General features: G+C 30.8%; 1 protein-coding gene and 1 long non-coding RNA gene across 6 annotated transcripts; one reads left to right on the top strand and one right to left on the bottom strand.

Moving 5' to 3' along the window:
- On the top strand, positions 1-25,098 carry LOC135925387 (uncharacterized). The gene is made up of 14 exons (XM_065460678.1): positions 1-175; positions 9,416-9,663; positions 9,737-9,948; positions 11,559-11,652; positions 12,535-12,860; positions 13,152-13,284; positions 14,301-14,572; positions 16,288-16,385; positions 16,719-17,054; positions 18,960-19,584; positions 20,354-20,477; positions 21,799-22,086; positions 22,494-24,197; positions 24,385-25,098. Exons 1-14 carry the CDS (start codon positions 42-44, stop codon positions 24,867-24,869), a joined length of 5,079 nt encoding a protein of 1,692 aa, XP_065316750.1. The 5' UTR covers positions 1-41; the 3' UTR covers positions 24,870-25,098.
- On the bottom strand, positions 690-19,601 carry LOC135925388 (uncharacterized). 5 transcript variants are annotated; one of them, XR_010571631.1, is made up of 7 exons: positions 19,314-19,601; positions 14,309-14,567; positions 13,902-14,094; positions 12,608-12,846; positions 12,187-12,495; positions 9,403-9,654; positions 690-876 (listed from the first exon to the last, which is right to left on the bottom strand). It is a non-coding gene; the product is annotated as an uncharacterized LOC135925388 (long non-coding RNA). The 5 variants fall into 5 exon arrangements; XR_010571632.1 differs by having other exon boundaries at positions 19,327-19,601; XR_010571633.1 differs by lacking the exon at positions 19,314-19,601 and having other exon boundaries at positions 13,898-14,094; positions 14,309-14,741.
- Positions 25,099-26,264: the final 1,166 nt, after the last annotated feature.

Raw genomic sequence — 26,264 nt, 5'->3', positions numbered from 1 at the left:
GGTGTAGAGTGGATAATTTTGATAAAAATGTAATTACCATCATGTCACAACCATATTATTTAGATATATTCTGCAAATTTATGGCTGAAGCCAAAAGGCAGAATAATAACTTTGGAAATGATGGATTTAAAATGCTATTGTCATTTGATGATGCCCCCTTTAGACGAATGACAAGGTAACACTTAAAAAAAATTAAATTTTTCTTTACTAAACCTCTGAATTTTAGTTTGCATAGTTCAATTATTACAAATTTATCAATTTGTCTTTAACTATATTGAGAATTATTTAAAATCTAATTTGATTGTCATTTGTTGTATAAATTATTTTATTTTTGGTAAACTATATTACACAGCCATGAATTTAGAACTGAAACCCTTAGAAATAGTAGAGCCTTGCAAGTCCAGATAATTTTTTAACCTAAATTTCCTCCAATTTTTTCTTCCATATATGATTCTCATAAAGGCAAGTTATTCTGTTAGCCTCAGCAGCTACGAAACTTGTATGATTTTAAAAGGTGCACAGATATGGTGCTTTATTTGCTAATAGCATATTTATTGAAATGAGCGCAGATATAATTAAAAAATTCATTATTTAAGATTTAAAAAAAAGTAAAGTAAAAAAAAGAGATTGGCAGTTAAAAATAAATAGAACATCCTTTCATGCTCATTGGTCTAGAAATTTGTATACAAATTTTATTTGCTATTAATTCATATTATGCCAAATACAATAAGTAAATTGTCATATTTTGGTATTGGCCACTATTATCAGCCAAAATCAAGGACATGGAATGGGAGAGTATGGGCACTGTCAGTGAATAGAACCTTGGCTTGTTTTTCCCTTTGATTACATTCCATTTCACTTCTTCACATGATATTACTAATTTTAATATGCGATTTTTATCAATATAAAAATTTCTAATTATTTTACCTTTTTAGTAATATTAAAATTATATAATAAGATGAATAGATAACTTTGTCATTAAGTTAATGTTGTGAGGGATTTTTTACACTCAATTTTTGATCACTGCTGATTACAAATAAAACAATACTGTATATTAATAAAATTAGATATTTCTTGATAACAAATTGAGTAAAATTCCAATATGTTGAATGGGAGTGTACATATTTTTTTTTTAACCATAACAGAAATGGAACAGGGAAATTTTTTTTACCTTTATTCCTGTTGTTAAACGGCTCAATTTGAGCCGATTTTGAAACCGATAACTCAATATTTTATCCAAAAAATATTAAAGCTTGAAGAGATCATAAATAGCACAAAGATGTCGTAAAGGTCAATTCAGCTATACTTTTATCACGAAACACTTTTTTGCGAAACTTTTATCGCCAATGTCGTTTATCGCGAAGGAATTTTATAGCGAAGGTAATATCACGAATTTATTTCCCTGAAACTTTAAGAATTCATTACAGCGAAACTTTTATCGCGAACTCTTTTGAGCGGTATTTTATAACCACGAATGTGTATGCGTGAAACCATTATCGCGAGCGAATTACCGCTATACAATAAATATATTGCTAAGGCATTTATTTTAAGGAAAACAACATACTGAATATTAATTTACTCACATAAGTTCCTTTAAATCATAAACGCGTAATGTTCTCTGAATCTTTTGTTACCTATTCTATTAAGTGAGCAAGTAACCTTCTGATATGATAAAAATAAAATAAATTAATCAATATCTTTCTGGGCTCTTCTCACGCATGCTTGTAGGTATGGAGGGCAAATTTGGTTCAGGTTTTTACCCTAATAAATTTACCCACCCCTCCAACATCAATTTTTAAAATGTGTTTTATGTCATTAGAAGTAAATGTGAACAAATATTTTTAAATGATTATAAATTTTTCCAATTAAGATTTAAAAAAAAATAATAAAAGCAATATTTTTAAACTTTTTTGATTTTTTTTTGAAGCAAATGGGTAAATATATCAAGTGTAAACTTGTTAAATTAAAATTTCAATGAAGATGTTACCATAAGTAAAGTGACAATTGTGTTATTTTTAAGCTTTTTTTTGAATTTTATTGCTGAAACGAGCGGGTTTTTAGCCCATGCCCGCCTATCTAAGGGACGGTAAAGTAAAATAATTTTATAAAAGGTTTAATAAAAATATATAATTTATCGATTTTAAAATCGAAACAAATTTTATGGACTTTTAAATCAAAAAGTCTGAAAATAACGCTTGTTTTCTACATTTTTTTAAACAAGTATATATAAGAAAATTTTATCAATAAAAAAGATTCATTTAATTTATCTCTATTGATTAGGTAAATTTTTAGTGTGTGTGAAGAGTGATAACCATATAGCCAGAATTTGCTGTTATTTCTAAGGTTCTACACGAAGAAGGAAACTGCAAAAAGCATGCCCGACAAGATGGAACCTTCAACATCAAGCTGTTACACCTTTTTTTGGATCTAATTAGCCCATTTTGAATTGGAGAAATATCAGAATGGGCTGAACCAGATATTTCATTCTGAATCAGATATATTATAAGATTCAATACGATAAACATCAATTCTAAATTATAAAACTAATCTCAATTTTATCATGTATAAAAAAATATTTAATATTTTTTTTAAGTAATTTAATATCTCGAAATCAAATTTTGATTAATTCAGAAGACAAGTGGGCACGTTTTGACGGGGTACTTATTAGCCATTTTAAAGCAAGGAATATTTTGAATAAAAAAAAAACAATTAAAATTTTATAAAAACATTAGAAGCCATGGGATTGTTTAGGGGCACGTATGAAAAATACATTATTGACTTATTTTTTTTGTAAATTATATGACAGTTTTAAGTGACAAGTTCTTCCGGGCGTCTATTTTTTCTTAAATTTTATAAATAAAAAAAAATTAAAATATTTTTTTTATCTACCTTAGAGAATTTGTTAATCTATTTTTTTTATGGACAATATAACCCGGGCCTTAGTTTTGTTAAACTACCTCACTTTAATCAACTATAAAACAGTGTAGCCATGTATTGAATCAAAAAATCTTCCAATCAATCTTCAAGTTGAGACCCAACTTAGAAGCTTAATTCATTTTTTTAGGCTAATAGCTTGACCAAGGCCGCATTCATAGTGGGATCGGATCCGACACTATTTAACAGCTCACTGATTTTTAAAATCTGTTTTTGAGATCAATTTATTTTTAATAATATTAATTTTTATCTTTAATTAGTTTTGTTAAACTACCTCACTTTAATCAACTATAAAACAGTGTCGCCATGTATTGAATCAAAAAATCTTCCAATCAATCTTCAAGTTGAGACCCAACTTAGAAGCTTAATTCATTTTTTTTAGGCTAATAGCTTGACCAAGGCCGCATTCATAGTGGGATCGGATCCGACACTATTTAACAGCTCACTGATTTTTAAAATCTGTTTTTGAGATCAATTTATTTTTAATAATATTAATTTTTATCTTTAATTAGTTTTGTTAAACTACCTCACTTTAATCAACTATAAAACAGTGTCGCCATGTATTGAATCAAAAAATCTTCCAATCAATCTTCAAGTTGAGACCCAACTTAGAAGCTTAATTCATTTTTTTTAGGCTAATAGCTTGACCAAGGCCGCATTCATAGTGGGATCGGATCCGACACTATTTAACAGCTCACTGATTTTTAAAATCTTTTTTTGAGATCAATTTATTTTTAATAATATTAATTTTTATCTTTAATTAGTTTTGTTAAACTACCTCACTTTAGTCAACTATAAAACAGTGTCGCCATGTATTGAATCAAAAAATCTTCCAATCAATCTTAGAAGTTGAGAACCAACTTAGAAGCTTAATTCATTTTTTTTAGGCTAATAGCTTGACCAAGGCCGTATTCATAGTGGGATCGGATCCGACACTATTTAACAGCTCACTGATTTTTAAAATCTGTTTTTGAGATCAATTTATTTTTAATAAATATTAATTTTATCTCTAATTATATACATGATAATAACTTAAAAAAAATATTGGTTTTAATAAAGAAAAATTGATTCTCATAAACCGATTTTAAAAATCGATCAGCTGTTAAATCGTGTCGGATCCGATCCCACTATGAATGCGGCCTTAAGCCACAATAGAGATGGTCAAAGTTAGGCAATTTAACAACACTACCGGGCCTCCCCCTTGCCCTTAACATCTTTTTAACAAAATAAAATTATTTTCATTTTTTTTATTAAAATAAATTTCATTTTTGATTTAAAATTACAAAATTATTAATATTTTATAAAAAATTGTGAATTTAAATTTAATTTATTGACGTATTTTGTTTTATATATGTGGCGCCCAATGACATATAATAATACCTAGACTGACAATTCATTCATTAAAAGTGTACATCAATACAAATCAGCTAGAGACGCCATCTTGGTTACTGTAATAAATATTAGAATTTTAAACGAAAGCCTAATTTTATATTATATCTGATGCAAACTTTATTAAAGAATTGCCTGATCATCGAGATAATAAGAAAGTAAGTTATCAATTTAATATTAGTTTTTAACATGAAAATAATTATTATAAAGGTTACCAAAATGGCGGGTCCAGCTGATTTGCTTTTAACGACGCTTAAAAATGCATTTTAATGAATGAATCGTCAGTCTAGGTATTATTATATATCATTGGTGGCGCCACGTATTATTTATTTTATTTTTTACAATTAAATTTTAATATATATTTAAAAACTACAATATTATAAATTGAAATATTACCCACCTCATACTCTTTAAAGCTGCGTTCAAAGTGGAGACGGGTCCGTTTTTTTTACATCCGTTCCTTCAAAAGTCAAAAAAATTTTAAGTAACGTAATAACGCTCAACAAAATTTGCCGGATCGAAAAGTCGAAATGTTTCGACTTCAAAATTTGCCGGATCCGTTTTTAAGACGGAAGGTATCGGAACGGACGCACTTTGAACATAAATATCATTTTTAGGCCGCATTCATAGTGGATCCGATCCGACACGAATTAACAGCTGATCGATTTTTAAAATCTGTTTATGAGATCAATTTTTTTGTAATAATATTAATTTTGTCCTTAATTTTGTACATGATAATAACCTAAAAAAATATTGGTTTTAATAAAGAAAAATTGATTCTCATAAACCGATTTTAAAAATCGATCAGCTGTTAAATCGTGTCGGATCGGATCCACTATGAATGCGGCCTTAATGAGATTGACCTTTGACGGAACGGATATAAAAAAACGGATCTGTCTCCACTCTTTGAATGCAATTTAAACATAAAATATGTTAAAAAAATTTTTTTTTTTTTTACATATGAAACTAACTATAATTATTTAATAAAATAGAATTGAAATATCCTTTACAAGTTAAAAAAGTGGTATTGTTGTGTACTATTTGAGCCGATATTTAAAAACGGTTGTAGTTTCTGATAATATTATATAACATCTATGTGGTATAAAATGTTTATAAAAAAATAGCGAGAAAATTGTCACTTTTCCGTGGTTCATTTTCACTGAAAATTTAATCTAACATGCTTACAATTTATATATTTGCTTATTTGCTTTAGAATCTTCAAAATAATTGAAAATTATGAATATGACAATTGTCACTCATTTATGGTTCATCTTCACTGAAATTTAAATTTAACATGTTTACAATTTATATTTTTATTCGGATTCAATTTGGTTGACTATGGGTCAAGTAAGCCGACTAAATGACTATTAGTCGTAGTTGTAGACTAATTAATAACACCAGAAAAAATTATCGCGATATTGACCCCATGATATTAAATTCAATATAATATCTTGATTTGAATTTCGCGCTAATGACTTTTCGATAAAGTTTCGCCGTAATGTATTGGCGATAATAGTTCCTATATAAAAAAATCGCGATGTTGTCTTCGGTAATGTGGATTCGCGATAAACGACGTTCGCGATAAAAGTTTTGCTGAATTGTCATGTAAACCAATGATTTGGACATCTATTAGTTAAATATCGAGGCATAGGTCATATTTTGCTTGCTAAAACATTAAGTTAGCCGTTTTCAAAAATCGACTTAAATCAAGCCATTTAACAACACTTTGTTCCAGATAGTATTAGTGCATCTCTGAATTTTTTCTACTTGTGATAGGTCTGGATAATTGATAAATATAAAGGGAATATCTTAATGATATACCCTTTAACCCTGTATTGCATACTGTGTATCTCAAGCCACATACCACAAATTATATAATAAATATTTTATAAATAAATTTTAAATCAATTGCATGGTGTGTATTTGAAGCCATATTCTATATCTTCGATTGGAATTTTAATTTGGGCCACGTGATCTATTATTTATTTTTAATTTCGCATTTTATTAAACCCTATTTTTAAAAATGGCTATTTTTTTATAAAATTTTTCTTCTCAATTTTCTACACATCGTAAAAGGATAAATAATATATTTGAAAAATTTCAAAACATTAAAATTAGATAAATAAAAGGTAAAAATTAATGTTTATTAAATTATTTTATATATATTTATTATTTTTGATAATTATATTTTGTAATAATCATACGTTGCTTTAAAGACACATTATGCAAATAAGGTATTTTATTTGAGTTTTATATTTTTAGAATTATGAATTGTGGTACCATACCTAATGATAGTGAAGATTCAAATTTAAGTGAATCGTCTGATGAGGAGTTTCTGTCAACCCAAAATAATGATTTAGGTATATTTAAAATGTATGCTCTTATATAATCTATAAATATCTAGATTTCAATGAGAGTGATGAATCGGAAGAGGATGAAAATATAAATAATGAAAAAGGAATCGTGAGAAAAATGATTTGGAAAAATTGCTTAACTAATTTACCATTAGTTATTCCAAAGTGGAAAGGAGAAAACCCAACGGTTGATAAAGTAAAAAAACCAATGGATTATTATAATACATATCTCAATGATTTATTACCTCTAATTGTTTACGAATCAAATTTATATGCAATTCAATATAATTCCAACAAACCTTTGAATTTATCGATAGATGAATTAGAAAAATTTATAGGAATTATTTTTTACATGTCAATTATTAAACTTCCCAGAGCACGTCTCTACTGGGCCACCAATACAAGACAGGCCAAGGTGGCTGATGTCATGACCCTAAATCGCTGGGAACAAATCAAATCATTCATTCATATAAATGATAATGACAAATTTATTCCACTTGGAAGTGAGGGCCATGACCCACTTCATAAAATTAGACCCTTGATAACTATAACCAATAATATACTAAAATCTTTATCGATAGGGGAAAATATTTGCGTAGATGAGCAAATAATTCCATACAAAGGGATGAGCAGATTAAAGCAATAAAACCCCCAAAAGCCCAAAAAATGGGGCTATAAAGTCTTTCTACTATGCGGAGATGATGGCCTTCTCCATAATTTTGAAGTATACTCTGGGAAAATACTACCATCGGAAGGATTGCCTGATGTTGGAGCAAGTGGCAATGCTGTGCTACGTTTAATTTCTTATATACCACAGCAAATTAATTATAAATTATTTTTTGATAACTGGTTTTGTTCACCAAATTTGCAAGTCGTACTCGCTCAAAGAGGGATATTTTGCGCGGCCACGGTCAGAGGTAATCGACTACCAAATATCAACTTCCCAACAGATAAGGAGTTGAAAAAAAAAGGACGAGGATTTTTTGTTTCAAAAAAAAACAATAATAAAAGGGGTTGAATTAAATTCAGTGAAGTGGCACGACAATCGTGCTGTGACCTTATTGAGCACTTTTGTAGGTGCACATCCTCTTATCGATTGCGAAAGATATGATAGAAAAAAAAGGATAAAATAATGATAAAATGTCCAAACATTGTTAAAGTTTATAATAAATCAATGGGAGGTGTAGATCTTATGGATTCTTTACTTTCATTATATAGAATTCATACCAAATCAAGAAAATGGTACCATCGAATTTTATTTCATGTATTCGACATGTTACTTATAAATTCTTGGTTGCTATACAAACGGGATTATAATAGTATATCAATAGCAGGCAAGGATCGATTAAGTTTGTACAATTTCAAAATTTCGGTGGCGGAAGTCCTTTGCAAATATGGCAAATGCACTTCAAACAATATTCCAAAACGAAAATCAGTTCAAACTGGTTATCGGGAAAAATGTAAAAAAGGACCAGCTCAATATTTACCACTTCAAGAGGTTAGGAAAGACCTCACGGCTCATTGGCCAAAATATAATGATAAGAAGGGTAGATGTAAAATGCCAGGATGCTTATTTATAACAAAAGTATCTTGCAAAAAATGTGGTGTATATTTATGTTTTACGCCCACAAATAATTGTTTTATAGATTTTCATGAAAATTAAAATGTTTAAACCTTTAATATTTGTTATATTTAAATAAAATTTTATATATTTATAGTTTAAAGTACAATAAAAATTATTGTGGAAATAATTGAAATTTGTATCCTTAATTGCATAATGTGTATTTAAATCCACATACCGTTCATCTTCTAAGAAATTTAGAATTTTTTTTAAAAAAGTGAGCCATGAGATTATCAATAGTATCTAGAGAAATAAAAAATCTAGTTTGCCAAAAAAAAATTATTCTAACATAGTACATGCAATACAGGGTTAAAATAAAATGTTGACATAAAGTATTAGATAGGTGAAAGGCTATTAAATAAACAATCTTCCTCTTTTCTTTTCTTTTCTTTTCTTTTCTTTTCTTTTCTTTTCTTTTCTTTTCTTTTCTTTTCTTTTCTTTTCTTTTCTTTTCTTTTCTTTTCTTTTCTTTTCTTTTCTTTTCTTTTCTTTTCTTTTCTTTTCTTTTCTTTTCTTTTCTTTTCTTTTCTTTTCTTTTCTTTTCTTTTCTTTTCTTTTCTTTTCTTTTCTTTTCTTTTCTTTTCTTTTCTTTTCTTTTCTTTTCTTTTCTTTTCTTTTCTTTTCTTTTCTTTTCTTTTCTTTTCTTTTCTTTTCTTTTTCTTTTCTTTTCTTTTCTTTTCTTTCTTTCTTTCTTTCTTTCTTTCTTTCTTTCTTTCTTTCTTTCTTTCTTTCTTTCTTTCTTTCTTTCTTTCTTTCTTTCTTTCTTTCTTTCTTTCTTTCTTTCTTTCTTTCTTTCTTTCTTTCTTTCTTTCTTTCTTTCTTTCTTTCTTTCTTTCTTTCTTTCTTTCTTTCTTTCTTTCTTTCTTTCTTTCTTTCTTTCTTTCTTTCTTTCTTTCTTTCTTTCTTTTAAACTCGAGATGACCCCAAAGTTATCCCTAAACTGAGTAAATATGAACTTGTTTTTTTTTAAATTCAAAAAAAATTCTCAATAAAATTTATTTATAAGCAAAAACTTAATCCAAAAATTAAATGTTTATATCATATATACAACATGCACTAAAAAAAAATTAGGATGAAATAATATTATAAAACAAATATTTTTACTTTAATAAAAAAGTGCTTTAGCCCACATAATCTATGAGCCAAGTGATAAATTAGTATACAGACATCCCCATTCTAAGAGGATTGTTCAATTTGCCTTTGGAGATTCAACATTTTACCGTGATGATTACTCATATAATACATCCTTACCTTGGGTAACACCCATTCAAAAACTCGCTTCCGCTCTCGACGATTTGCGTATCCATTCATCGCCCCAAAACGCCATTTTACCGCACGATATTGTTTCCGGTTACGCTAAATTAGGTTTATTATTATTTTATTTTTAATAAAAAAAAATTTAAATTTAAATTATGAATAAAAAAAATAATAATATAAGATTCTAGTCAAAAAACGTGCATAGAAAAGGTTTTGAAAAATATGGACCCTTCGTACTCTATCGACTCGCCAACAAAAAATGATTCACTCGTCAAATCAAATTGTGACCTTCCAAAACTGCCAATCATGATAATCCATGGTGGACCTGGCACCGGCAAGACTACAGTCTTAATTCAGATTATTCTGAGGGCCGTGCTCCAATTAAATAAGAAGGTTCTATCTTTTTTTCTATATAATTCCTCATTTAGGGTTGGGATGAATCTCGCGGCGAAAGAATACAATAATAACGGCGTATGCCTTTTATATATATTTCGCCGCGAATTCGCCCTAACAATAAATTGTAAGGTAAGATCTCCTCTATAGATCAAGCGATGCGTCATTTACAAAAGCACGTCATAATAGAGCGCAAAATGATGAAATCGTGACAGCCGTTTTACTTAGATGTATATATATATATATCTTAGCCGTGATGGATCAGCTGATTTCGCATCGCTTAAGCAAATCGCACTTACGATGAATGCGGGGTAACCTTTGAAATAAAATAAAATAGGGAAGCATATGAAGAAGCAACCGTACCATAGGTGGACCAGTCTTTCTTATGCGGTCTTTAGTTCGGACAAATCTTTTATTAGCAGTTTAAGTTGTATTATTTAATGGGTTATTAGAAGAGTCTTCATTCATTCCACTTCCCCCCCCCCCCGCCATGACTCTTAATTATCAAGAAAACACTATAAAGTAATTAAAACAGGCAACATCTATACTTGTTAACAAATATTATCCATATCAGGGGAATTTTTTCGTAAATGAATAAAGAAACTGGCTTTATAATAAGACAGCGCAAGATATCACGTGCATAAACTTTTTGCTAAATATATAATAAATATGGCGCACCTCATTAATTTCTCCGATTTAAATCCAAACACCTAGCCACTAACAATCAACTTTTATTTAGGATAAATAATCCTGATTATTATTTTACCGTGTATATATGATATTTTGATATGAAATAAAATTATAAAGCCTAGCGTAACCTTAAAATACTTTCTGTAAACGAAAAAGGCCGGTCTAGGGTCGGTTCTTTTTTACGCCTCGCGGTCACTAAGGGTCCTCGAACAGTAACCTTTAATAAATAAATTGATTCGGTAATGGTGCTTATCTAAACTTTTTAATAAATGTTATGGGAAAAATTATAATATGTATTTATTAAAAAAAGTATCACTTATGAAAGGGATTGGAAAACCGATGAATCGCTATAGAAATTTTTTAAAATTCATTTTTTCTCAAACGTGTGAATTCACATTTGAGTAAATTCATCAAACAAGAGGAACTTAAGTCTTAAACTAAACTCTTGCTATGCTCGTATTATAATGTGGCTAAAGTAAAAAAGGTGACCTTCTTGATTTAGGCCTTAAAGAAAATCTTTCCTCTGCTGGAAATTCGCTGTGAAGGCAAACATCAACTTCTGCGCGGGTGCTGACCAACGATGGAAAAATTGTCCCATTTTTATGAGTTATTAGTGAGGAAACTAGTTAAAAACGTTTTCAAACCCTATTAAATTGATACTGAACGAAGAGGAAGGACACCAGTAAATGCAAAATCGCTCATACGGCTAACTCTATATTTTTATGCCAGAAAACATTTTTTAAGTCTCGAGATTTCGTTAATAGATAATCCAAACTTTTGTGCCAATCTACGAACGATTTTGTCATCCTTAGAATACGACACTACGCATCTTAATAAATGGCATTCCTGACATGCCAATATTATCATCATATTCGTTTTACAATTTAATTATCGATAATGATTTTTTTTTATAAATTCAGGTATTGATATGTTCTTCTTCTAACGTGGCCGTCGACAATATAGGCGAAAGGTTATTGCGGTCATTCCAAAACTACTCCAGGACAAATGAAAAAGGTATTTATCATTATTATTTCTCATTTGTTTAAAAATAACCGGACCTCATTTATAATTTAGCGTGACTTAAATTACGAAATAAAATAATGCGCACCGCATCGTTATCCGCGTATCTTAAATACAGGCGAGGTTTTACTTTTAATCTTTCTCGTTTCTGAATGAAACGTATTTCCACTTTTTCATGTGGAAATTTTTATTCAACCAGCAAAAAAAAAAACCAACTTGAAATATCTGATAATAATCAAATTTTATTAATATATGTTTTTTTGCCACGTATGGTTACTGCATACAAAAAAAAATAAATATGACTAATATAATTAAGTACGAACCGTTAAAACTATAGTTGGGTTATTGCTCTAATTTTAAACTAGCTATAACGTGGTTAAACCTATTTTTAGCCACTATCATAGCAGCTTCCTGGGGGTTTTCTTTTGAGAACTCGACTTTGAAGAAATTAAAAAATAAATCAAAAAAATACGACACAATGTTTAAAAAAATTTATTATAACTAGTAGGTAAAAGTAATAATACGCACCTTAAATATAATCTTCCCTTCTCACTGGTATGCTTTTTCCCTTGTCGAAATTTCTTTTAATTTTTCCGACTCGTCCATCATTGTCATTGGTATCGATGGTAATCGATGATCCATTGTCCATGTGGATTTTCCACCCTGGTTCCATGATCTTGGTACATGACTAGATAATTTAGCTTACTTTTCCACCTATCATTGGATTGCGAATTGTCTTGGAAATCGAGGGTCCTACAAAAAGACTTATCAAAGGGAGGAACCAGCTATAAGGACTGGGTAGGGCTTAGCAACCACAGTGTAATCACCTTAATTTTTCTATCATTATTTTTTTACAAAAAATAAACACATAAATAGGATCATTCATTAGCCCTCCCACAATACTAAGATTAGGGAGCTCCCCTAAAATCATGAATTTTGAAAGTTTAACTTGGAAAGAAAGGCCCGAAGATGACCCCATCGTGGAACGAGACGCGACAACGAAGATGGGCGACGAAAAGATGAACAAGAAGAGTGGCGAGAAGAGATCTAGCGATAAAATTAAGACTACCAAAGCTAACAAAAAACCGATATGCTATACCTTAGATCAACATTTATCTTGTCCGGCATCTTCGAGCAACACGAATCCTCATTCCTTCGAATTGCTGAGGGATTTGAAAGATCGGCTCTCTACAACGTTGAAAGTTTATTATATATTAAACATTATCCCTTTCTTTTTTTGTTTTTTTTTTAGCCGCGTGTTTTGTCCCATTATATAAACTTTGAGACACGCAACCTAGATGGGAATTATATAAAATATAACTTTCAAAAGCATAATTATAAGCCAGTGAATGTATGCTCTAAATATTTCTAAATAGTTAAAATCCAAATAAGGGGAGGGGGTTAGTTAACTTTTTACACGGATTTTTTTTAAAAAGAATCATGCCATTTAGCGGTCAAATATTTTATTTTATTTTTTTTTCTCAAAAAAATAGACTTCAATTGATCGCCTACAACAAAACAGCAAACTTCCAACATCGACACCTCGTAAACGTCAGTTATATACCGCGAGAAATCATCTACATAAGAATAAAACACCCCCCATTAAACTAAATTCTCATACAAATGGTAAGTTGTTAAACCTTATTATTTACGAGAGAGATCTAAATTTTTTTTTATTAGAAACTCATGTCTATTTTTACGATTTAGATACAGTATTGTTAAACGGCTCATTTTGAACCGATTTTTAAAAACGGGTAACAGTATTTTATCCAGAAAAATATTAAACAAGCCTGAAGATTTTGCTCATAGATGCTTACAAAAGTCTAGATCTAGACAGCTATTAGAGAAATCTGAAGGCTTAAGCAATTTTTTTCTGGCCTAAATATAGAATTAGCCGTTTTTCCAAAGCGGCTCAAAACGAGCCTTTTAACAAAACTACTTAGGCATCATCTCTCTTAATAATTTAAACACGGATGTTCCAGTAAAAAAAAAATTATTTTTAAAGCTTAGTTTTCTTTTTTTCGAGGTTTAGAAAATTATTATCCTTTCTAAATCATTGTGACAAGCAACAATTTTATAGGTTTATCATGAAATTCGATTATATTTAATTCTTTCTCTTTAGATTCACAAACATTCGAAACTTTAAAGAAAAACAATCAAATTTATGATAAAAAGATCATATATAATTTAAATAAAAAAATGTTTTGCTCCATTAAAAAAATGAAATATATATGAGTACCTACATTATGGCCTATGAACAAAAGAAAGTCGTTGGTCATCGGTGCCACTATATCCACTGCTTTCATTTATTCCAATTTTTTCCAAACGTCCCTCTTGTCTATGGCAACCCTTAATTATGCCTTGACATAAAAAAAACTGTCAGCTGTTTAAATCGCAATCGCGCCACTATGAATTCAGGGTTAAGGAATAGCGTTTCTTTAAGAATTTTTTTTAACCGGAGTGAAGCTTTATAAAACAAGTTTTTACCATAGTTAAAAATCGAGAACCGTTTTCTTTTCCCCATGGAGTTACTTTTAGTATCTCTATTTTACTTTTTTTGAAATCAATCAAATCACGTTAAACATTTATTAATTTTATTTTTAAATATTTTTTTTTAAATTTGTCATTCCAAAATTTTACAGGTACCAACTTCTATAAGAATTTGAACTCCACAAATACCGCGGGTACCAACAGCAACGCGTCGAGAGTAAACGGCGTATTGAGCCATCACAGTCATCAAACCGAATCGGAAATCAAACGTCTTTTGAGTCAAGCGGAATGGTCAACTATCACCTCCGCCGATATCGTTCTATCCACGCTCGTGAACTTCGGAAAGTACGCCTTCAAAAATGAGAAATGGGATTCCTTAGAGGAAGGGAGATTCGACATGCTCATCATTGACGAGTGTTCTCAGGTGGAGATTTTTTTTTATAAAAAATATTTCATTTTTTTTTAAACGATTAACTCCCTCGAATATCCGGTCTCGTTTCGGGTGGGACACAATCCCGACAAAGATTAGCTTCTCTGAGACGTGTCCCGTCTAGGATTAGATTCGTTAGGACGTGTCCCGAATTTTCAAATTAGACGAAATTATTCTTTTTTCTGATTTAAAATTTAATTTTTTTAAAATTATTTAACCCAATAAATTCCCCTCCCTCCATCATTAAACTAATATGACCGCGACATATTATTTAATAAAATTTGTTTCTATTCACTTCAAACGGTTCTAATTTTACTACTATAATCGCTTTATTCAAATTTTCTAAACGATTTTAATTTCTCAACATCATTGTGGCACACGATAAGTGAAACTTATAGGATAGTAAGTATTTAAAAATCATAATGGAAGAACAATAATTAGCATAGAACTCATGCTGAGCTTTCTTTATGATTGGTTTGGTGCTTTATTCAAATTTTCTAAACGATTTTAATTTCTCAACATCATTGTGGCACACGATTAGTGAAACTTATAGGATAGTAAGTATTTCAAAATCATAATGGAAGAACAATAATTAGCATAGAACTCATGCTGAGCTTTCTTTATGATTGGTTTGGTGCTTTATTCAAATTTTCTAAACGATTTTAATTTCTCAACATCATTGTGGCACACGATTAGTGAAACTTATAGGATAGTAAGTATTTCAAAATCATAATGGAAGAACAATAATTAGCATAGAACTCATGCTGAGCTTTCTTTATGATTGGTTTGGTCCCAATAATAGATTGAGAGTTAAAAATTTCGTGATTTCGCTAGGAACAGAAAACGGCTAACTCAATATTTTGGCCAGAAAAATATTTACCCGAACCTCAAGATTTCTCCAATAAAATCCAAACCCTTTGTGCTATCTATGACCAAAATCTTCAGGGTTTGCCTAATATTTTTTTGGATAAAATATTGAATTAGCCGTTTTTTATAAAATCTGCTCAAATCGAGTCGTTTTAACAACGCTATTTCTCAATTATATTTTTTAACATTTTTTATTGCGGATATATAAGATGATATAAATACAGTACAGAAAAATTCAGTTATCAAAAAAAATGGATATCGGGCCGGGCTCGGGCCTAATTCTATTTAAAATAATCGGGTTCGGGCCGGGCCGGGCCTAATATTTTTAAAAAAAATACGGGCCTGGTCGGGTCGGACTTTGGAAATTTTTTTAAATATATCTAAATTTATCAATTTTACATTGAATTTTTTATGTAAAATAAAAATATTTGATTTTATTTATTGAAACGACTTATAACATATGTCTTTTATTTTGAGTAATTATAAAAATTTCTATATTTAAATAAATTCGGGCCGGGCCGGCAGAAAATTTAAAAAAAAATTCGGGTTCGGGCCGGGCCGGCAAAACTTTTTTAAAAAAAATTTCGGGCCGGGCTTGAAAAATTAGGCCCGATGCAGATCACTAATGAACACTATAAGTCTCAGCCAACGAATTGTTTTTTTTAAATGTCATTCAGATAAATATATAAATGACAAAATAAAGATCAATATTAAATTAATCTTTAGTGCTTTAACCATTCTACTTTTATCTTTTTTTCTTTAAAGTACTCCCCAAAATATTCGTCACCTTTAACTTTACCTATGAATTAATACGTTATTATAAACGTTTTCTAAAAAAACAGTCTATGGAAGCCGCTTCCTGGATCCCGATGTTGCACGCTCCATTTTGTCTGATCGCTGGCGATCATATGCAACTACCTCCCACAGTACTTTCAAAAGAGTAAATGATATCAATAAAATAAAGAAATAAAAGCAATTCTAATGCTGCGGATAACCTAATATTTTTTAGTCATATTGCTATGGCCTGGAGATTTTGTTCATAGATGGCAATAAAAGATTTGGACATCTATTAACGAAATCTCCTGGCTTGCATAATATTATTTTGGCTAAAATCTTAATTTTTAAAATAGACCTGTCTTTAATCCTTAACAACACTTAGGCAAATTCATTCTAAAAAAATTTTTTTTCATAATCTTATATAGTATTTTAACTTTGATAAGAGTATCATTTCATATTTATTTTATTTTTTTTGTTTAAAATTCCCTCTTTCCAGTCCAGTTACTAAAAAGTTCCTACAAATATCTCTCATGGAAAGACTTATTGGGATGTACGCAAAGGACGAGCCAATTCATCGTTATTCCTTCAATCTTTATGCGAAAAAGAAGTTTTTGCCTATTAACTCCTCCACTTCCTCCACTTCTTCCTTAAACTCTTCATCTAACTATCTCGAGAATTGGGAAGAAGGTGCTAGAAAACATGTGGAAAACCATTTCGTCACCCGTTTAAACAGGCAGTACAGGATGAACGAACGTATCGCCAAGTTTATCTCCAACCGTTTTTACGATAATCTCATCGCTACCCCTCCCCATGTAGCTAGGCGTGTTCTAGGGTAAATTCAATGTTTTTTTTTAAATATAAAAATTATTGTTCTGTTCTTCCTATGATGAACAAATGTGCGATTTTAATTATTCCAGCAATTAAATAAAGCACGGACTTAATCATTGATCATCCAAAGATGGAGGAGGGTTATATATATCATTTTTTTAGCAAAATCGCTAACTATTGAAATATTCAATGTGTATCGGAGACCCGAAGAGTTACCATTGGCCCGGACCGGATTCAATAAAAATAGATAATAGTTTCAGCCCGGCCTTGTAATTTTCCCTGCAGGTCTCAGATGTATAGATCTATCATGATCTATATCCGCCAAATGACAAATAATAATACTTAGACTGACGATGCATTCATGTAAGGTGTACATCAATGAAAAACAGCTAGGGACGCCATTCTAGGTTTACCCATATCATTATTAAAATCCTTAAACGAAAGGCCAATATAATCCTATCTCTTACGCAAACTTTTTTAAAAGAATTGCATGATCATCGAGATAATAAGGAAGCAAGTTATCGATTAAATAGTAGTTTTTAACATGAGAATAATTACTATATGGGTTACCAAAATGGCGGGTCCAGCTGATTTGCATTCAACGACGCTTTTAAATACATTATTATGAATGCATCTCCAGTCTAGGTATTATTATATGCCATTGATATCCACTCACTGAGAAGTTGGAAAGAGGGTTTTTGTTATATTTATTTGTAAATTTTGAATATTCTTTTGATTAAAAAAAAACGATGATTTATTTGAGATGTAAACATTATTCCATCTAATGGTACACATATAGTTTACCTTAGAGATCCGAAAATGCCAAAATTTTCAAGCACGGCCTAGTTGGAATTTAGTTTTTTTCCCGGTCAAATTTGTACCTGGTCAAATTTGTACCCGGTCAAATTTGTACCCGGTCCGTTTCCGTTTTTTTAAAACTAAGGTTACCCGCCCCTGTTTTAAAAAAAAGACTATCAAAACCTACCCCGAATAGTTGAACGCCAAAATAAACAACTATTTATAATATTAGGGAGGGGTTAATTTTTTTTTTTAAGAAAAAACACCACACTTTATAGATTATCAGTTCTGTAAATTAATCCCCAGCGCAAATAGATTTCTTTTTTAAAGCTACACGGGTTACCGGACTGGGCTTCGAAGACCTCTAATTTAGCTTACAAATAATTTCCCCAATGACTATATTAACGTTTAAGTTTAGAACCTTAAGCAATCTAGATACTAGAGATCTGCAAAGTTAGGCCCGGTCCCCGGGCCGAGTCTGGCCCTCTATTTAAACTAATCGGGTTCGGACCGGGCCGGGCCTAATATTTTTGAAAAAAATTCGAGCCGGGCCGGGTCGGACCTTGGAAATTTTTTTAAAATATATCTAAATTTATCAATTCTATATTGGATTTTTTATGTAAAATAAAAATATTTTATTTTATTTATTGAAATTAAACGGCATATAACATATGTCTTTTATTTTGAGTAATTATAAAAATTAATTTCTATATTTAAATAAATTCGGGCCGGGCCGGGTTTGAAAAATTAGACCCGATGCAGATCACTACTAGATACCCTAACGAAATTTTTTTTTACATTTATTTCCTAAATAATATGCGTCATTAATTTTGATCCGCAAGATCTAACGGATGGCGATGTTTCACGCGCGCCAAAAATTTTAATTTATATAAAAGTGAGTTAACTCGAGGCTTATTATCTGCATTCGTGGATATACCCAACTTAATTTAAAAAATTAGCATATCAGGTCTATAACAATTGAGAACAAGATAATATTTAGTTTTCCTTATTCCAATTTATTTTATTTTTTTTAAATAAACCAATATTTAGCAAGAAAACTCCTTTTTGTTATCAAAAATCATTTTTTTCTAGTATTTCACTTATATTTTAGCGATATTATTTCCAACACGCAATACGGTCCATTAGCCTTGATTGATACTTCCGGTTTCGAGCACAATCTACCTCCCGGAAATAACGCTCAACTTCCCGTTTTTCCGCCGCGTATTCCTAACCTAATGAATATAAATCCTTCGAGTAATGCTCATATTCGGCCCCCTTTCATCGATAATAACAATATTATGAACACCACTAATTTTTTCAACTATAATAATCCGAACTTTTTTAATGCGGGATTAAATCCGGCGCGACGGATGTTACTATCAGGAAAACCGCCTCCTTTTAAACCCCAGCCCGTGCTTTACAACACACGCCACACGCTACTCTCTCAAAATAATCATTACAATACTTTTCCTCCTTACAACAATCCCTTTAATCGTATTCCCTGTGCCCAAGGGAACCTGCCTTTATTGAAACTCTGTAGTAATCGAGCTGATAGTTTGAGTAGTTCGAGCAGTTATAATAGTGGTTCATCTTCCTCGTCCACAGGAGAGGTGAGCGGAAAGAGTTCTAAAGCTAACCTCGTGGAGGTCGAATGCGTTTATCTTCACGTGACGCGCCTGATGAATAGCGGGCTCAGTCAAAGCGATATTGGCATCATATCACCTTATCGTTTGCAGGTTAGAGATGCACATTCTTTTAAAATACCCATTATAAATATATTAACGCATTATTTAGCTAGGTATAAGAGAGTTAATAAATATTCCTATATAAGATTTAATACCGAACTTGGTAGAGTAATTTTTAAAAGATTCGAAGAGTCCAGAACTGGAAGCGGTGAAAAAATTTTAACCGGTATCTTTAGTTATTTATCCATAAAGGGCTGAAAATAAGGGGACCATAAAACATATATGTTTTTAAATAAATACCGGAAGTGGGAAATAATTTTATTTTTCTGGAGCAAATTAGGATCAGAGATCTGCAAAACCCTTACCAGTGAGGATGGGGCAAGACGGATAGGGTGGGGTAGGACGGGTATGGAAATATATATATTTTTTTTAAATTTTAAAATGAAATAAGTTATATATAAATAAATCACTATTAGAATCATATACCATTTTTTACATCCATTTTGGATTATTTTTTTTTATAAGTTATAACAAAAAAAAATACTGAAAAAATAGATTAAATTCTAGGGTAAAAAAATTTTACATTTTATATTGGGGCAATTTGGGGGGGGGGAAATGTTTTTCTTTTTTTCGGGTTGGGTTAAATTTTTTTTATCTGTGTCTTTAAGTTGACCTGATAATCAAGTTTAGACATTTATGATATACATTAGGGCTGTTTTAGAACCCGGCCTGGGTATATTTAAAAAAAATTAAAGTATGGCCTGGGGGCTGGGGCCTGCAGGTGTCTGGTGCATGTTACACATAATGCTAATTTATATAGATTGAGATGCTTAACAGAAAATTATCGCACAAATATCCGGATATCGAAATCAAAAGTGTAGACGGATATCAAGGGAAGGAAAAGGAAGTCATCATCTTGAGCATGGTCAGGTCTAATCCTTCAGGTTTTTAAAAAATAAATAAATAAATATTATCGAAAAGTTTTACACTTTATACCCTCCCACATTCTAAGTTAGCGCGAATTCTCTGTGAAGAATTCGCGCCAACTGTGAATGCGGGGTTAATCTTGTTCATAAATGCGCGCTCTCTCTATTCGCGGTTTCAATAATTGGCGGTTACCTTCACGTTTTATTTTAAAACGATAATTAAGTGGCCTAATTACTCCCCAAAATGTAGATGATAATTAAACTTTCATAAATTCAACGAAAAATTGTCTAAAGTCTTTATAAAGTAAAGTAATAATATGAGTTGTTGTAGAACGTTTCCATAATATCTTTCAAACAAATTTCTTATAAAAATTGTTTAATTTGTCCTATCCTAACATATTCGGTAACAACTTTCTTATAAAATTGTTTACCTTGTCCTATCTCGATATATTTTTTTCACGATAATCACGACATTTTTAATTTATAAGAAATTTGCTTAGAATGCATATGGAAATGTTTTACAAGGAAATCATATTTATAACTGCGTATCTATTTTCTATGAGAGAGAAAGAGAGATGCCGTTAATTTTTTTTCCCTTCTTAACTTTTTTTTTATAAAAATTTTCATAAATGAATTATTACAAGACTTGAAAAAAATTTTAGGACGCTATTTTATTTTTACATTAAAAATAGCTTATGTTATTTTTATTTATTTTTTTCAAAATTAGAAAATTTATTTATATATTTTTTTTTCATTTAGGACATAGCCTAAAAAAAATAATTTAGTTTTTCAGGATTTTTTATAAAAACGTTTGAAATCAGGATTTTATAAAAAAACGAATATCTCCTAATCCTCTAAATTTTGCTAAAACATGTCGAAAAGATTTGGTTCACTTTTGACGAACTTTCGAAGGTTCGGTAATATTTGGTTTGCCTACAAATCTTAATTTAGCCCTTACTTGAAAATCATTAGAATCGAAGTTTTTTAAAAAAACACCCTGAATAAATGGTAAATAAATATAAAATTAAATGGTGGAATCGGTCTCTGGGTTTTTGTGTTCGTTACTCTTTTGGGATTTATTAAAATTTATGACTACGTTCCAAAATTGACATAATGATACTTAAAGTGACGATTTATTCATTCATTTAAATGTGCACTCAATACAAATCAGCTGGTGGCACGTCCCCTAAAATCTAAATTATATGGGAAACCAAAATGGCGTTTCGTCAGCTGATTTTATATTTCGAGGGTTGTCGAATTTCATGCTGTGAGAAGGGTAACTTATCAATCTGTTTTTTAAAAAAAATCAAATTAACCTTATTTATTTCTTATTTGTAAGGCGACATCGGATTCCTCCAGGATAGTCGTAGAATGAACGTCGCTTTAACGCGAGCCAAAAGACATCTTTGCATCGTTTGCGATTTTTCGCACTATTTTTTACGAAAACCGAAAAACATCCCGCGCAGAAAAGATTCGAGTTCTCGCCAAGATGGCTACGATTTTTTATCGGCCTTTTTGAGTTACGCCTTAATCAACGGCCAAATGATACATAATAGCAATGGGGGTATCCTGAAAAGCGTTCCGCCTAAGTATCTCGAATTGGCCGCCAAATATAAGATGATTAAAAGTTTGTGTATAATATATATTACCATTTTATTAATATGACCTGCTGATCCATAAGATTATTCACCGATCAGATTTTTTTTTTCCTTATCTTGTCCTAAAACCAAATCCTCACATCCGGTATCGATTACCACCTTATCATGATTTATGCCAGCAGGACCTTGCGACTTCCAATTTTTTTTTTATTAAGATCTTATATCATACCCTGCATTCATAATTAGCGCGAATTCGCATCTTAGTATGAAAGAAAGAAAGAAATACACAAAAATACCATCGAATTCGTTATAACTGTGAATACGGCGTTAAACGTGGCTTAATATATTTGATAAAAAAAAGAAAAATCCATATCTTTGTGAATGAATGTATTAGGAATGAAGCAATTAACGTACATATTTTTTAATTTTTAATTAGCGAACACGAAAACGGCAAATTATGTCGATATACCATGCAAGGCCGACAAAATGGATAACAACGCATCAACATCCAATAAGATGATCGCCAACGCCAAATTATCTACCCCGGTCAAATCGAAGACGCCTAAAAAATTGAAAAATCAAACTATAACCAAAAAATCGGCCAATGGCATCGCCGAAAATTTGCTGAATACTCATATATCTACCGAAAAAGCTGATAATCGCGTTAATAACGATAACCCCGCTAAAATAACTAAAACATTTACCCCCGTGCAATCGAAAACGCCTACGGTATTGAAAAATCAAACTATGACCAAAAAATCGGTCAATGCTCAAAATTTTCCCAATACTGACGACGACACCACACCTAGTGGGAAGGCTAATGATCTTGGCAAAAATGACAACAAGGCCAGAAGTGTCAAATCATTCACCCCGTTGCAATCGAAGACACCTAAAAAATCCAAAAATCAAACTATGACCAAAAATTCGGTCAATGCTCAAAGTTTTCCGAATACTGATGACACCACGCCTACTGGGAAGGCTAATAAACTTGGCAAAAATGACAACAAAGCCAGAAGTGTCAAATCATTCACCCTATCGCGATCGAAGACACCTAAAAAAATCAAAAATCAAACTATAAACAAAAAATTATTCGGCAACATTCTTCACAATGTTTCAAATACTGCTGACATATCTACCGAAAAGGCTAATAACCCTGGAAATAGTGATAACGCGGCCAATAACACCGAATTATCTACCCCAGTCCAGCCTAAGACACCGTCAATATTAACAAATCAAACTATAATCGAAAAATCAATCAATAGTGTTCAAATTTTTCCCGATACCGACAACGCGCCTACCGAAAACCCTAATAATCTTGTCAATCATGATGTCATTCCCAAAAACCGAGCTAAAACTAGAAGCAATCCAATTGACCTACCCAACATAACTAAAGAAGCAGGGGCGGTCACTAGAGGGAAAACCAACAATATAAAGTCATTTATTGTAGATTTGCATAGGCGAGTTATTGATTTCTCCGAAACGCCTTTTCCCGGCCAAAATTCTACTGAGACGACCACAAGCGTATCTATGTTACCAATAGAGTTTATCCACGTTGTCAAATCTTTAGAAAATACCCATTTGATTGGTTTCTGTAAAAAGACTGAAAGATCTTTGATTCAGGGAATCGTTGAATTTGAGTATTCTTTGCCTAATAAAACAGATGATCGTGGAACGCGTTTAGCTTCTAACGTCGAATTCGATGAGAATGATGATGAAGCGAATATTTGCCATGAAAATGAGGGAAGTCGCGATGTTGTTGAGAAGCTTGATGATTCTAAACTTCTGACCTCATCTCTCCACCGGATCAAGTACACCTTTTCTCCCTTCGTGCTAAAGTCAGAATCTTTAAAACTTTACGCTCGTTCCTCAGCGAACAAATTAGAACGGTGCCTGCCTGGCATGACTGCCGCAGCGCCCTTCGTTAAAAACGATGACGATTTGATTTTGTCCCATGCGGATCTAACCCTCGTTTTTGAAGTTGGACCTCTTGACGTTATGGCGGAAGAAAATACTCTTTTAGTCAATAAATTTGCTCAATTATCTCTCGCTAATGAACCCGCCAACAACCTTCTACCCACCGCAGAAGGTGTTAACGGTAATGACACGAAAATGGAAGAAACGAGAACGCCCAAATCTAAAAGTATAATTATTACCTATGATTTATTTTCGGTTAATTATATTGTTGTAATACAACTATTCTCGTATTTTTGTTATATGAGATTTTTCGAGTCTTTCAAAGCTTAATTATTTGTGAATAAACTCTAATTACGATAGATATGACTAGAGACATGGAATAACTTGTATTTAATTATTTTATTTTTTCATAGTTAAAAAAAAGAAAGAAATAAAATCTAAAAAGTTGTTAAAATCTTTGCCACTCCCGAACACCGACGTTGTAAATACTTTTCCGGCATATGATCTACCTCACGCCGACAAGATTAAGCCTAAAAAGAAGGAAAGTAAGATGGAACAGTCTCCGCTTGCGGTATCTCTAAGCAACCAGGAATCCCTGCTGTTGGAGTCGGCGATTCAGGCTACGGGTATGTGCTATCAGATTGGGTGTAAGGCTCCCGTATCTCTTTTCGGATTTCCTTGCCAATTTTCATGCGTCGCTTATAAATTCTGCCCTCGTCATTTCCTTCCCGAAAGCCACGAGTGCGTTAATTTGCGCGGCAAAGGGGCGAAACCTATCAATCGTCGCGTTTTTGATGACGGTGAACCTAAAAACACTGGACGCAAAAGTGAGAAGGAAAAATCGAAAATGGATGCTCTCAAAAACCAGTTTACCATGAAATTAAGAAAACGTTTATAAGAATATTCCCTCAAATGGCTTTCCTTTTTTTTTGGAAAGATTTTTTAATTTTATTTTTGTAATCATTCTTTTTTTTAAAGCGTTTGTTTTCGAGATTATTTTGCATTTCCATATCACCCGTTTTTTGTTAGTAAATAAAATTAAAAATTAATATAATAAAGAAATATAGTTTATATCTGTTTATCGAATTATATAAAAATCTTTTTTTAAATTCCTATTATTATGTTTAGATTAGTGTTGTTAAACGGCTCGTTTTGAGACGATTTTTAAAAACAGCTGACTCGATATTTCATCTAGAATAATATTACGCAAGCCTGAAGATTTTGTTTGTAGAAGGAACAAAGGTTTGGATCGTCTATTAGCAAAATCTCGAGGATTAGGCAATATTTCTGGATAAAATATTGAGTCAGCTGTTTTTAAAAATCGGCTCAAAACGAAGCCATTCAACAAAACTAGTTTAGATAACAAAATTTTTTAAAAACAAATTTATATAATATAACAACTTTTTACTAATAAAATTATATATTATTAAAAATTTTTTATAAAAGCAATTATAGAATCATGTGCATTATTGTTTTATATACGAATTATATTATATTTGTTTTGTTATGATATATATAACGTTACATTATCGGTGTATATTTTTTGAAATAAATTTTACACTTTTTTAAAAAAATATATTTGTTTATGACTATATTAAAGCATTAACAAAGGTCTAGACATATATTATAGAAATCTCTAGGCATAGTTAATATTTTTCTAGCTAAAATATTGAGTTAGCCAGCGGTTTTAAAAAATACTATTATGGAAGTTCAATGTTCAAAATAAAGTGAGTATTATTCTTTAAAAATTTCTACCCGTTAATATGATAAAATAATTCATTTACAAAATAAAGCTTCAATAAATTTTTCATTTATATTAAATAATAATAATTATTTTCAAATATTTATTTTAGATGTTGAAGTTTGGCTATTTTATTTTTCAAGTAAGACATAGGAAAAACGCTAATCTATTATGCTTACTTTTATAGAAGCCAGCAAAGCTACGAAAATATGGATCTAGAAAGTTATCCACATATTCAAAATTGAATATTTTTACTATTCATATTTCTATAGGAAATATAAAAATCTTTTATTTTCGATTTGAAAATTTTAGAAAAATATTTAACGTATTATGCATGCATTCGAAAACAAAAAAAAAATATATTGTGGAGAAAGTATGGGGTTTAACGATTCGAAAACCCTAAACTTTAAAAGGGAATAGGTTGCCCAATTATGTTTCTTTTTTAAAAATATATATAATATAACTAAATATGTGATAAAAACCCATTTTATATATTTGTTAAGCGTCACGTCAATGTGTGTGTGTTTTTTTTCTTTCGTTTAAACTTAATAC

This window comes from Gordionus sp. m RMFG-2023, chromosome 2 (assembly GCF_954871325.1).
Source record: "Gordionus sp. m RMFG-2023 chromosome 2, tfGorSpeb1-WG-v2, whole genome shotgun sequence".
In the NCBI taxonomy this organism is placed as follows: Eukaryota; Metazoa; Nematomorpha; class Gordioida; order Chordodea; family Parachordodidae; genus Gordionus; species Gordionus sp. m RMFG-2023.
This window is presented reverse-complemented; position numbering and strand designations above follow the sequence as displayed.